Source organism: Alosa sapidissima, chromosome 10 (assembly GCF_018492685.1).
Source record: "Alosa sapidissima isolate fAloSap1 chromosome 10, fAloSap1.pri, whole genome shotgun sequence".
Taxonomy (NCBI): Eukaryota; Metazoa; Chordata; class Actinopteri; order Clupeiformes; family Clupeidae; genus Alosa; species Alosa sapidissima.
In genome coordinates, this window is record NC_055966.1 from 17,359,433 (window position 1) to 17,371,684 (window position 12,252).

General features: G+C 43.6%; 1 protein-coding gene across 5 annotated transcripts in view; it reads right to left on the minus strand.

Annotated features, from left to right (window-relative positions):
• Positions 1-1,798: 1,798 nt before the first annotated feature.
• LOC121720483 (polycomb protein SCMH1-like) overlaps positions 1,799-12,252 on the minus strand; it is a 39,213-nt gene continuing 28,759 nt past the window's right edge. For all 5 annotated transcript variants that reach the window (XM_042106584.1, XM_042106585.1, XM_042106586.1 and 2 more), the window contains 7 exons: positions 12,017-12,143; positions 10,559-10,759; positions 9,780-9,947; positions 9,393-9,518; positions 5,593-5,742; positions 3,114-3,256; positions 1,799-2,834 (listed from right to left, as the gene is read on the minus strand). In XM_042106584.1, the coding sequence (XP_041962518.1) occupies positions 2,709-2,834; positions 3,114-3,256; positions 5,593-5,742; positions 9,393-9,518; positions 9,780-9,947; positions 10,559-10,759; positions 12,017-12,143 (1,041 nt within the window). In that variant the 3' untranslated portion in view covers positions 1,799-2,708. The remainder of the gene's footprint in view (positions 2,835-3,113; positions 3,257-5,592; positions 5,743-9,392; positions 9,519-9,779; positions 9,948-10,558; positions 10,760-12,016; positions 12,144-12,252) is intronic.

A 12,252-nucleotide genomic window follows, 5' to 3' on the forward strand; every position in this document is an offset into this window, starting at 1 on the left:
AGACAGAGTGAGTCTGTTGTTGCTCTGTGAGTTTATTGGAGACTGAGGGAGTCCTCTCTTGTTGTATTGCAGACAGAGTGAGTCTGTTGTTGCTCTGTGAGTTTATTGGAGACTGAGGGAGTCCTCTCTTGTTGTATTGCAGACGGAGTGAGTGTGTTGTTGCTCTGTGAGCTTATTGGAGATTGCTAATCTCCTCTGTAGCCATCGCGGGAGGGCACCCCTACGGGATTCCCCTTCTCACAACAGTGAGTCTCGGGTCTGATTACACAGATGTACACTGACATAGAGCTATGCTTTCACTCTCACTGTTGTGTGCATGCATGTATTCTATCTCACAAATACCCCACCCGCCCACCTACACACACACACTCACAGACCCCCCCCCCCCCCCCCCCTTCACACACACAAACACACATCTGTACAGAGACATATTCAGGAGGAGCACCCGTTTTGGTCATTTAACATTCATGAGTATTTCCTTTCCGGTTGACTGTTGGTCAGGATGTGGTTTAATTTACAGTATGTCACCTTGCATCTTTTACTTGTGAAAACCACCGGAGACAATACGTAGCAATAGATCTGTGTATTCCCACTCCTCTTGTAAGGTCACACACACACACATTTTGTCAATGCTCTCAAAGACATTATACATATGCTCTTGGGCATAACAAACAGCTACATACTGTGTGCAATTTGAGCTCCATCATGCTCCAGTAGGTAAGAGCAATAAGATAGCTGCATGAGAGGAGACAGAGATAGAGACGGTATGAAAGTGACATGCCAGAAAATAAAATGTCCCCACAGCTATGTGAACACATGTGGACCCTGAAAAGCGCCTGTTTTGGTTAGCCTCACCTATGGCCTCTGTGCGTATGGGTTCCATACATTAAATATTGTAAGAAGCCATCAGACCCTGTTAACCCAGGAGAGGATTTATCACACTAGTCTCCAGAAAGCTACACCTCTCACTCTACAGCAAGGCCACCAATCTTCCCTATCCTCTCTATGGCTTATGTAATGTGACTACTTTATCCTGAGAATCCCCTCCCACACACACAGAGGAAAACAGACACTTAAGACACACACAAACCCAGACAAGCCTATACTTTACCACAGTCCAAAATTAATCTAAAAACACTATTCTTTATGCTCAGACACATTTAAAAAACCTTGCCCTCTACACAAGCATGGAGTTATTCCTGCCAACTAAGCCACCCATGCTAAATTTTAACATGTGCTGCTTGTTGTAGAGCCAGTCTGGTGGTGCTTCAGTGAAGTTAATGAGTCCGGCTGGCGTTACTCCCTGCCTGCATGCGCTACAAACAACCACTGCATGCGCCAAAGACACAAGCAAGCGCACACACTGTCTAGACTGCAACAGCGGTTGAGTGTTTGTTCCACTGTATTCGATATTAGACTGGAGGTGCTCTTTTGTGCTGATAGTGGAAGACTCGCTAATCTATAGGCACAGTATACCAGAACACCATCTCTGCCAACTGAACATGACGTCATTCAAAGAGCCAGTGTGACAAGGATGATGTAGTGTTAGCACACTACTGCCCCCTTGTGGCCTGTGATCAGGAAAACCCCTGTATTGATCAATACTGGGAGCACAGGACAGGCATTGATCAGATACATGCTGATGTCATTGTTAGTCATACAGATACGATTGATGTCATATGATATGATTATGTGGAGCTGGAAGACAACAAACACCTACAACGCTTTTAAACGACAACATTTAGGCCTGGCAGATTCACACACTCAAATGTATCTTGCACTAATAAAAACACTATCGTAGAAACACTTGTTTTTTTTATTGAACAGTTACAAGTATGACAACACTTTTAAATGTATGAACTCTAACAATATAGTATAAAATTTTGAAAATACAAATGAAGACATAAGACAAAAGGACAATGTAAACATTCATAGAAAGATAAAAAGAGAGGAGAGGTGTGTTACGGCAGCTCTTTTTTGTGATGTGCGTACTGTGGGTCTGTTTGATCTGATGATCGCGGTGGCAGTTTTAATGTGTAGAGAAAAGAACGGTGCCTTATGATGAGACATTGGAGTTGATCACATGCTGTAGATCATGAATCCTAGTGTTTGTCTGTTAGAAGAAGTTTGTCAGAAAAGAAAATCAGTCTGGTACAAACTTCTTGAACAAATAACAAATTGCAGGCCCCTTACTATGAGAGGGATATAAAATATAGAAGACATTATAAAAAAAAAAACGGTATTAAAAAAACAGGCCCTGAAAATGGCCCAATTTTGCTCTTCCTCCTTTGCTGTGTAACTTCATAACTCAAGTCCTTGGTTGGGGCCCTGAACGGCCTGGAGAACTCTGGAGAATGCTGGAGAACACTGGAGAATATCAGTGAATCTGTAAGTAAGTGCTGAACGTTCTGAAGAACATAGGAGACTGAGGCATGGCTGGGGTTATTTCCCAAGATTCCAATGAACTGGACTGTTCTACACAAGACAAGAGACCCAACGTGGTCGTCACTGGGCAGTGTGTGGTAGAGCACAGTGGCTGAGTTTGATTTGAATGGTGGACTTGATAGTAAAGGGGTTTGTTTTTTTGGGGGGTAGCTCGAACAGAGCTTGGGAATGAAGTGCTACATGATATGTGTTGACCTTCTGATAGGCGAGAGGGGGTGGGGACTGGAGATTGGTAATGCAGGGTAGACAGGGGCGCAGGACACTCAGGGACGACCTTGCTTCAGCCTATCGATGTGGAAGGTGAGCTTGAGGGCGGGCCCCAGCTTCAGGCCCATGTATTTCATCATCATGTCGCTGCGCAATAATAGGAGGGCCTTGCCGTCAATCTCCTAGAACACAGCACACAAGAGGAGAGAAGAGAAGAAGAGGGAGGAGTTGCCAGTTTATTCAAGCTTTTTAACATTTGCATATTTCAGACAGGTATTTAGATACATGATGTAGGAAAGATTCTTCAGGAGAGAGTCAACTTACGAGTCCGTCTGAATTCATCATTTCGCCTGGCTTAAGGGTTATATATCTTTAGTTACCGGACTTTTTAGGACTGACCTGAGAACTTGTTGATGTAAGCTGTAGGTGTGGATGGTGACGTTAATGGGGTGAGCACTTACATGTTTGCGGAAGAGGTCGGCGTGCGGCCCAAGCAAGGGGTCGATGTCGCGGATGAACTGCATCACGTCCTCCACCGTCCACAGGTTGGGGTCCTGGCAGCTGGGCCTTGGGCTCTCTCTGGACCCCGCAAAGCTAGCCGACCCTGACAGGAGAGGGCAAAGGTCATGGGTCACACACTCTGCTGATGGTATGATCAGAGCCCGTCTACGGAGAGCCTCCCCACTCTATTAATCCCATACAAACCGAATTTGGCTGCAGTTCACCAGAGTTCACCTAGATGGCGATCGCGGGCGAGTCCAAAATACATGTGGTCCTATGGAGCTACATGGCTACATTTATTGTTTTCACCTATTTAACAACTGAAACCCTCAGATTTTATTTTATTTTTCGCAAAATGGATATGGATTATCAATCAAAAGTGAAATAATCCGGGAGTCATGTCCTTTCGTTTTCTTACAGGTTGGGTCGTTGTTTCCCATAACACGCTAGCATTGCGCTAATGAATGACGTCATTGACACGTTTGAAAGGCTTTTTAGAACAATTAAGTGACTTTAAAAAATATAATACTCAACCAAGTGTATTGTCTTTGCCTCCCCTTTCGAATACAATATTCAAATTACTTGAAAAAAAATTATATTCCGAGAAAAGTGGATTTTGAGGGGTACAGCTCCATAGACCTCCACGCATTCTGGACTCGCCTGCGAGTGCCCTCATGTGGAACCACAGAAGGAACTGCAACCAGTTCAGAAACCGGAAGTTTTCCGAGAGTGGAAGTTCTCCCCTTATTAGACATTCTCAGTTTGATCAAATCTACGGTCAAGCTGATGGTGGATAAGCAATTATGTATGTAGCTCTTCTACAAAGTGAAACTATTCACTGCACTTTGACTTTGGCCTGGTCTACATTAAGTCGGATCCGTTTGAACCCAAAATACTTTTTTTGCGGATAGCCCCCACATTACACACATCCCACATTACGCCATCGTATTTACATTTACATTTTTACATTATTAACACGTATCCGAGCTCCCAAAGAGGAGAAATTTGGATCTGCAGGTGACCCTGTATTAGTTTTGAGCTGGAGCCGTTGCGCATGATTGTGGATGATTGAATTGCAGAACCATCTGAAAGAGATGAAGTACAAGCCCATGTTCCCTTTCCTGATTCGTTGTGCTCGTTTCACGTAACAATGGCCATGTGCTCCTTTTCAGGAAGTAAACACTAGTACAGGCAATGAATGGAAACGGATTAATAACCTATGCAACTTAATTCAAAAACGTTGTATACGGTTATTATATACTGTAACTGTGTATGTGACAAATAAATCCCTCTTGATCATCAGAAGCACTGTGTAATGTTCTATGATGTCCACCACATGAGGGATTATGTCCGTTTGTGCGCTTAGCTTAGCTAGGTTTTATCTGATGCTTATTTCTTCCCTTGTATCCATACTTGTTGACTGTACGTTTGTCATGATTTTCAAGAATCAGAATTACGAGTTTTAATGCAGGTTTTAACATAGGGATGCGAGACTTGACAAAGGCTGAATGGTCGTGATATTTGCGTATGTGGTAATGAGGATGCACTTTGTATCTACTTAGAAACTGATACGGTCTTTGTGGACATATTAAAACTTATCAGAGCTAATATGGACTTAGCCTTTGTGTGTGTGTGCATGTATGTCTGTATATTATTGTGTGTGTGTGTGTGTGTAGTATTTAAGACCTTGTAATCCCGAACATCTTAAGGAGACAGATAAGCAAGGCCCTATATGCCTGTTCAATAGGAGATGGCGCTTCAGTGTTTCATTCTAGGACAATGCGACAGGGCACCACCACCTCCATGTTATGACTCACGTGTTATTATTACAGAGCTGGAAAAAAGCTTTCGCCGCACCCCAAAAAACCCTTTCGGGACAATGTAGGGACTGCCATCATAATGTGTGTTCATGCAAATACACACCTACACACCAGAATCTACTTTGGGACTGACAAGGCTTAAAGCTAAATTTGGAGACGTACAACCAGACGCACATACCAAGGGCTTTATTTAGCCCAAAGGCTATGGTGGGAGACACCTCTAAATGTTTTTGAGGGCAAGAGACAGAATGTGTGTTACAGAATCTGTCAGCGTTAGTTTCTTAGCCTTTCCTGATTGGCAAAGCTGAAGCTAATATCTGTTGCCACAAGTGGTTCAAATGCACTGAAACATTTTCATTGGTCAATGTACCGTTTTACAGGTAAAATATTTTACTGCAACACAATCGGTTATCGGTTTTAGTGAGAATGAGGCACTGAAAAGCCCTGAGTCGGGCAGAGAGCATGTGAAAGTACTTGTCTGTTTGTGTGGGCTAGTGTTTGTGTGTGTGTGTGTGTGTGTGTGTGTGTGTGTGTGTGTAAGAAAGAAGAGTAAGTGTGCTTATGTTTTGTGTGTGTCTGGTGTGTGTTAGTGCCAAAACGTGTCAGTGCTAAGTGTCACCTGTTGAGCCCAGACGGAAGAGCTTCCCTGGGCTTCCTCTCTGGGAGAGCGAGCAGAGGGCCAGGGGTTTCCCAGTTGAGCTCGGGGACACAGGCGTCTTCTCCGAGTGTTCCGACCGCCCCACTCCGTTCTCCAAATGGTAGGGCTCGCCTGATGGGAACAAGGGAAACTCCTCAGGGAAACTCCATTCCCCACAGCCACATCTTTGATTTGGCCGAGGGGAAACAATTCAATTCAATTTTATGTATGTCAAATTTATGTACTGTTTTAAGTGAAACTGTTTTACAGAGCAAAGAACCTGGGGGGGGGGGGGGGTCTAGTGCCAATAACAATCTGACATCAGAAACGGACCGTCACTGTCAGTGTTCAGGCTGCGTGATGACTGGTTCTATTGGCTTTGATCATAAACAGCATTTCAGAACGCAGGCTGTGTAACCAAGCATAAATAGCTCATTTTAAAGCTAGCTGGACAAATGAAAGAAAACGAAAAGGATTCAGTACAGTATATCGTCATACTTAGAACCATCAACGAGAACAGGCTGTCCAAAGCAACTTACATTAGGTGTGGAGATATTTGCTGAATGTTACAAAAATTGTACAATTTCGTTTAGCATCGCTTACCCTACATTTATTCAAACTGCTCTCTACCGAACTACCTTTGCATTTGCGGAGGATGAACAGAAAGCACTGGCTTGATCAATCAGTGCAGTGGAGAAATAACTTCCAAGAAATAATCTGTACTGGGAAAACAAACAGCAGGCTATGCTTTCCCTTTATGTTGTGGCTATTTAAACTATCTCTAGCACATGTGGATAACAACTACAAGAAATAAAGGCTTCATGGTCAACCGCATGGCCCATGTTCTGGTTCACACATTATTTTCATAAAAACTGTACAGATCACTGCAGAGTACCGTAGTGAAAAAGAGAGGATATGAATGGCTAGACACATACTCGAGTAGAAGTTTTATTTCAGGGTTTCAGCAGCCAATGCCACAATGACTCAATCAAGTCTCCTTGTCATGGAGTGGAAGTATGAGACCAATATGCTCAGCATGGACCACAGACTCCCCGCACCACCAAGGTCAGCCATGCCAGGATCCAAAGCTTTAAAGACCAGACATGTGCTGTCCAGGGACTATATGTTGGTCAGAGGGGGCATAGACGGGATGTATTTTTTAAAAAAACCTAAAGTTCAGGAATTTTCCATCTTGGCTTGGCTCCTGGCACACTTCTATAATTCAGGAGGGTTCAGAATCTCTGTGGTCAGGCTGCCTGTGTGTGTGTGTACGTGTGTGTGTGTGTGTGTGTGTGTGTGTGTGTGTGTGTGTGTGTGTGTGTGTGTCTGTGTCTGTGACGGCCCACCTCGGCTTTTAATTACAATTACGACGTGTGCCAAACGGAGCACACGCGCACGTGTGTTGCCAGCCGATCATTAAGACCTGCAGTGCGTCTATTTCTGACAAAGGTTAATTAGAGGAGCCTGCAGTTCGGAACGAGTGAAGAAAGAGAGAGCAGAAAGAGAGTAGAAAAGAAGCAAGACAGAGGTTGTGAGAGAATATGAGTGAGTGAGTGAATGAGTCAGAACGAAAGAGAGAAATAAAAGAAAGAAAGAAAGAAAGAAAGAAAGAAAGAAAGAAAGAAAGAACAGGCATGAAAACGGGTCAGGGGTGAAAAAGGTGAGAAGGGCGCGCAAAGTGGGAAATGGCCGTTTCATAGCAAAACAGGCGCGAGTGACATTGTTGCCAATAGTGCAGGGGTCTCAAACTCAAATGAGCTGGGGGCCAATTCTGCCAACGTCATCTGATTGGAGGGCCGGCTATTTCTGAAAATGCAATGTTCTTTTTTTCAAATACCACACAAAACTGCAAACAGAAAGTGCAAGTGTTTTTATCTAGTTTTAGACACCTGCTAGCAACCTTAGCTTATAAATAAAATAATGATAAAATAAATATTAATACAAATTATAAAATAAATGAAAAACATAAAAACAGGTATGTGTGTGTGTTTCACACCAAATAAAAATATTTCCTCTCATAACTTTTTTAAACCTGGCAAACTAGGCATCAGGGTTAAGAAAGCAACACCATTGGATTTTTATATAAAAATGTAAAAAAGCCATGGCTTGAAAGTGGTCAGAGATAAAGTCCTACTGTAAATGTAAAAATCTTTGAGTAAAACAAAAGTTTATGAAGGGGGTAAATTTACCCATCTAATTTGTCACTGGATGACAAGCACCTCAAATTATGCACCTTTCAGTAAATACTGGATGAACATATTTAAGCAGGTTTACTTTCCTTTTTTCATATTACCCACATAACAAATTAACAGGAAAACACCTAAGATGTATACCAACACCTAAGATGTTGTGGTTTAGTAATAGATTACTACAATATAGGCCTACAATAAAGTATTCTGGTCAAACAGTTCCTATCGCGGGTAATTTGCAGTACCCAGAAGTTCGCATCATATTGCGGGTGACTTTGTACAAGTACTTTGTACTTTAGAGCCCTATTTCTACTAGCCCTGCTGTCTGTACCACATCCATTACGGACACTATCATCACGATTACCACTGCAACCTCCAAGCTATGTTGGGCAGAGGGTCGAAACAAGCATGGTATGCTTAGTGGACACCGTTGTATACACGCACCTCCATTCACAGACGCACCGTGACTAGGGGCCCACTTGCGCTGTTTGGCAACATGCTTCAGCCTGGCTCTCCTATCCTCCTCAGTAATCTACATGAGTTTTCTTTACTTATTTATTTATTTGTGCCTGAAGTTATCAGACATTTCATAGGCCTAAAGGACACTTAGAACTATTAGAATAAGTCTGAATATTTGTTGGACCAAACCAGGTAATAAATAAACTTGGGTAGGGTAGACTAGGCTTTAATTTGTAAAACTGGTTTGAAATGTTTTAACCTGCAGCTAGGCTACTTACAGATTGTGACATTGTGATAGTGTGTCAGGCCACTGAGTGTTTCTTAAAAGATGGCATTACCATGTCAAACACTGTTTTTGTCTCTGAACTCGACAAAACGCACCAGCCCAGTTTAGGAGCATTTAAATAAACTATTTAGTTATTCACATTAGCATTTGCTATACTGAAAAAGTATGCCTATTTGCTTCACCTTTTCGATCTAGATGGCTCAAACTGCATGTATTCTTTATCAAATGAACTTGTTATGTCTATATTTCTGTCCAATATCGCTAAATTTAACAACAGCCTATGCTACGTTGCTACACCAATCTCAACGTCTTTTTCTGACAGAAGTTGAACGTTTCAACTAGCCCACCTGTGACATCAATAAGCATCTCTCCTTGCCGGGCTCACATTCCAGCTGACATTTTAGACACATCTGTAGTTACACAGACAGGGAGGCTATTCCAGCGCAAGCATTCTGTTCGCGTTGCATCCGCGGCAAAATTTAGCTTCCGCTGTTTAAATAGGCTAAATGCATAGGGGCTGCATTCACATAATCGTTGCTGGATCAGACAAGTTTTTTTAATTGGGCTCTTGTCTTACAACGCATCAAAATGCGTTCGCGTCTGCGCGTGATTTGTAAACTCAGTTGTAACCCCATTCCCCCCCCCCCCCCCCACAATATTGGTGCAAAAACACCATTTTACAAAAGGCCAAGTCTGCATGAGGAAGCCCAAGTCTCCATGAGGCCCCTCTTCATTTCTCAATGTCTAGTCTCCCTGCCCCCCGTGGCACAAAGCCAATGCTTGGGGCCTTCTACCTTCTGAGGAGTAGCGCTTCTTGGGAAGTTTGTGGGGAAGGGGGCTGCCCTTACCTTCTGAGGAGTGGCGCTTCTTAGGAAGTTTGTGGGGAACGGGGCTGTTGCCGTAGGCGTCCTGAGGGTACCTCTTGGTGCCTCGGCCCGGGCCAGAGGGATGCGTCTCCCCAAAACTGCCCCTCTCTGTGGACAGCCAAGAGATGAGCAGATGATCACAGATCATACTTCATCTGAACATCCTCCAAGCTGATTTTGCACTTCAGGACTTAAAATCAGTAATCATCAGTGTGTATGTCCGTGTGTGTGTGTGTGTGTGTGTGTGTGTGTGTGTGTGTGCATGCATGTGTGTGTGCGTGTGTGTGTGCATGTGTGTGTGTGTGTGTGTGTGCATGTGCATGTGTGTGTGTGTGTGTGTGTGTGTGTGTGTGTGTGTGCAAGTCTAACCTGGGTACGCGTGGCTGTCGTAGTGAAGCGCCCCCTGGAGCACGGGCTGACTGCCGAACAGCGGGTCACAGTGCAGGTTGTGGCAGAGCTTCTCCAGGAAGCGCAGCACGTAGGTCACACTGCTCACCGTGGGCAGCGTTAGCGTGTGGTGTTGCTGCTCAAAGTACGCTGTTCAGGGGAGAAGACGTCAAAGCAGGAGGGGCCCCAGCTGCCTGGTTAGGTGACACTTTACTGACTAACACAATGCAACCTCCCTAATAATAGGCATTGGGCATCTCATTTTCATCTCATTTTCAGCTGCTTTATGACTTTTAAGAGCTTACAGGCTAGGGCTCAGAACTGGGTTTGCATTTATGGGCTAAGGTGCTGCATATAAAGTGTGGATTACCATTACATACGTTTGGGGTGCGTCCGAGTTGCGTCCAGTTGAAAAACACTTGTAACCCATTGATGCACTATAGATGCGCAAGGATAACATGGTAGTATGTTGCTGCTCAAAGACTATGTGTGTGTGAGTGTGTGTGTGAGTGAAGGATACCTCCTCTCCTAACAATCTAACGCACCTAACACGCACCTGCCATGCACTTCCCTCTCTTCCCCCCTTCTTGTAACACGTTCTTATCCTACCACATATCGACTAGTACTATGTCTGCACTCTTACCCTCTATAACAGTATTGACTGATGCAGCAGCATTTCCCACCTATGCGTCTGCTAAATTAATAAATGTAAATGTAAATGTGTGCGTGTGTGTGTATATGTGTGTGTGTGTGTTACTGACCTGAGATGACCTCGCCGCCGTGGCCAGGTTTGAGGCAGGAGAAGACGGAGCCCTGGTTGTGGGCACAGTCCACGCATGCCTGCACACACTGCTGCAGCACAGAGGAGGCACGGCCCGGCCCGAAGTGGTCCGGCAGCTGCAGAACCTTACGGGAGTCCAGGTGAGGACCGACCTTCCCGTACTTATTCAGGTACACACACACTGACATGGGGCAATGCATGGACACACGCACACACACACACACACACACACAAATCAGAGCCTGACTAACTGCAAAGTATGGAAATTAAATATTTTGTCCACCTGCCATTGTGGCTGATGGATTCCAAAATCTAGTAGCCACTCAACTTTTTTACCAGCCACTAGAGAAACAGTATGAAAATGTGATATTATGATTATGGTAATGAAAATGATCACAATATGATTAAAATGTGCTGAATTTTGCCCTAAACTTACCAACTGTCCTCCAAGCATAGTAGCAACAAGGTCAATAGAACCACATTCATATGCCAATAGTGTCTTGTCATAAAAATGGTGTGGGTCCATTAAGACTCTGTTGGTGTGAGTTCTGGAGCATCCTATAAGCCAACTATTCAACTTGATCTAACTATACTGTACATCATAAGATTGAAATATTTACAGGTATCAAGGCTATATTTAACATTTATTTAAGAAACTTAAATATATGCATGCTTAGCATTTTGTGAAACTACATTGAAAAACTCTGGTTTTAATATTTACAGTTATCTAGGCAATATTTTTAACATTTATTTTGTATTTGGCCTTTTATGAAATCATGTATTACAAAAGCCCAAAGTTGTATGTATTACATGCGCCCAAATGCCACACATTCCCCAAACTTTCCATATTAGCTTCATTAGCTTACATCTTCATCTTCAGTGTAACTAGTTAAATAGTTGACATTACTTGCTGAACATTTTCGTATGGACATTCTGTGGGATGTTAATTCGTATATGTATGAGAAGCTGCAACTTATGAGTATGTCGCGTTGTGGCATAAGGCTTAGGTAGTTAGCTTGCTAACTATGGCAGAAATTCAGATTTTCTCACTCCATGTAGTTTCGTGTTGCAGCCACAGGGTCGCAGCAACAGCACGTAGCCTAGCCTATAGGAAAGCTGCTGCACATGAACTCATTCGGAATATTTTGAAAGCATAACAGGTATATATTTTGTCTTTTCATTGTGTAGACGAAAATGAAGAGATTTTATCTTAGTTTTTATTTCATGCAAAACATTTTAGTCCTGTCTTTTTTCGTCACCAGTAATGCATGTAAATATAGTCTTAGTCAGTGTTTCAGGACAATGGTGTAGTCTCATCTTAGTCATGGAAAAAAAGGTCGTTGATGAACATATTCATCTTGTCTCGTCTGACGAAATGAACACTACGTTATCCAGGGGCAGTGAGCTGGTGTGAGCTGGTGTGTGTGTGTGTGTGTACCTGTAGGGGCCTGCAGGGCTGAACTGGGGATGGTGGCGTTATCCAGGGGCACTGAGCTGGTGTCAGGTTCAGGCGTGCTACAGGTGGGGGACGTGGGCATGGGATTGGGGGGCACCCGCGGTTTCCTCTGGAGAGAGAGAGAGAGAGATAAGAAAACAGATAGAGAAGGGGAAACAGATGAAGAGGAATGTGTGTGTGTAAGGGCTTTCAGATATAACCTCCGGAGTATATGCAGA